Genomic DNA, 1,031 nt, shown 5'->3' with positions numbered 1-1,031 from the left:
TTGGGAATCAGTGTTATAATTCCTTGTTTTAATGAAACAGGCAATACACCATTTTGTATAGCTTCTACTAACAATAAGACAGGTGAAAGTTCTTTAGAAAAAGTCTTATAAAATTCACTGGTTAGCCCGTCGTTGCCTGGAGATTTGTTATTCTTTAATTGTTGAATAACTCTTTAAAATTAAATTCGGAGCCCGCATACGTCATTTTCCTGCGCCAAACAGATCGGGCGCTCGGAACGAGTTGCGCTAACGTTCAATATGGCGTTAAGCAAAACATACGGACAGAAACCTATTAAATTCCAACTAGAGGAGGATGAAGAATTTTACATGATTGGATCAGAGGTGTGTAATTTAACGCAGTACGCTATTTTTACGAGGATTTATGTTTGTATAAACCGCATATTGTGTTGCATTGAGTGCTAATACATCAGCTAGCTTGCTAAGATTACTGTCGATTGGGATAAGATCGCTAACTGATGATACATTGAAAGGAGTCAGTCCCGGCGTTTTACACATTAGGTATAGGGGTGTCCTTTGCGGTGTAGTTGTATTATTACAAGATGCGAGTTCACCAAAGATAAAAGAGTACAGACACTGACAGAACTAGCCCTGTTCCATTATGTTGTCTGTGTTTAGGTGGGGAATTTCTTACGTATGTTCAGAGGGTCTTTATATAAGCGCTACCCATCACTCTCAAGAAGACTAGCGACAGTAGAGGAGAGAAAGAAAATAGTAGCATCATCTCACGGTAAGTGTGAATTCACTGTAAACATTTGATAAAAGGTCTGAGGACTTAAAAGGGTTAAAGTTAGCTGGAAGTGGCACTTTCTGTCTTACAGTATAAGCAATGTTTTGTGTTAGATCACGGTTACACCACTTTAGCCACCAGTGTGACGCTGCTGAAGGCCTCCGAAGTAGAGGAGATATTTGAGGGGCATGATGAGAAGTACAAGGCTGTGTCCATCAGCACTGAACCTCCAGCCTATCTCAGGTAAACCATTTCTCACCTTTGATGAAGAAAATGCATTCAC

At 40.1% G+C, this 1,031-nt stretch overlaps 1 protein-coding gene across 2 annotated transcripts; it reads left to right on the top strand.

Annotated features, from left to right (window-relative positions):
* The first annotated feature begins 206 nt into the window (after positions 1-206).
* LOC107735866 (SWI/SNF-related matrix-associated actin-dependent regulator of chromatin subfamily B member 1-A-like) lies at positions 207-1,013 on the top strand. Of its 2 annotated transcripts, none has more exons than XM_016547427.1 (3): positions 207-342; positions 637-748; positions 883-1,013. In XM_016547427.1, exons 1-3 carry the CDS (start codon positions 259-261, stop codon positions 993-995), a joined length of 309 nt encoding a protein of 102 aa, XP_016402913.1. In that variant the 5' UTR covers positions 207-258; the 3' UTR covers positions 996-1,013. The 2 variants fall into 2 exon arrangements, with proteins under 2 accessions (XP_016402913.1, XP_016402912.1); XM_016547426.1 differs by having other exon boundaries at positions 862-1,013.
* Positions 1,014-1,031: the final 18 nt, after the last annotated feature.

Source organism: Sinocyclocheilus rhinocerous, unplaced genomic scaffold, assembly GCF_001515625.1.
Source record: "Sinocyclocheilus rhinocerous isolate Xijiao unplaced genomic scaffold, SAMN03320098_v1.1 C36345517, whole genome shotgun sequence".
Lineage (NCBI taxonomy): Eukaryota > Metazoa > Chordata > Actinopteri > Cypriniformes > Cyprinidae > Sinocyclocheilus > Sinocyclocheilus rhinocerous.
This window is presented reverse-complemented; position numbering and strand designations above follow the sequence as displayed.

What these genes read in the sequence shown, in the direction of transcription:
- LOC107735866 (XM_016547426.1), top strand. Translation starts at nt 259, where the DNA reads ATGGCGTTAAGCAAAACATACGGACAGAAACCTATTAAATTCCAACTA. An exon ending in TTTACATGATTGGATCAGAG is followed by an intron (nt 343 to 636) that starts GTGTGTAATTTA and finishes GTCTGTGTTTAG; the next exon opens with GTGGGGAATTTCTTACGTAT. An exon ending in AATAGTAGCATCATCTCACG is followed by an intron (nt 749 to 861) that starts GTAAGTGTGAAT and finishes GTTTTGTGTTAG; the next exon opens with ATCACGGTTACACCACTTTA.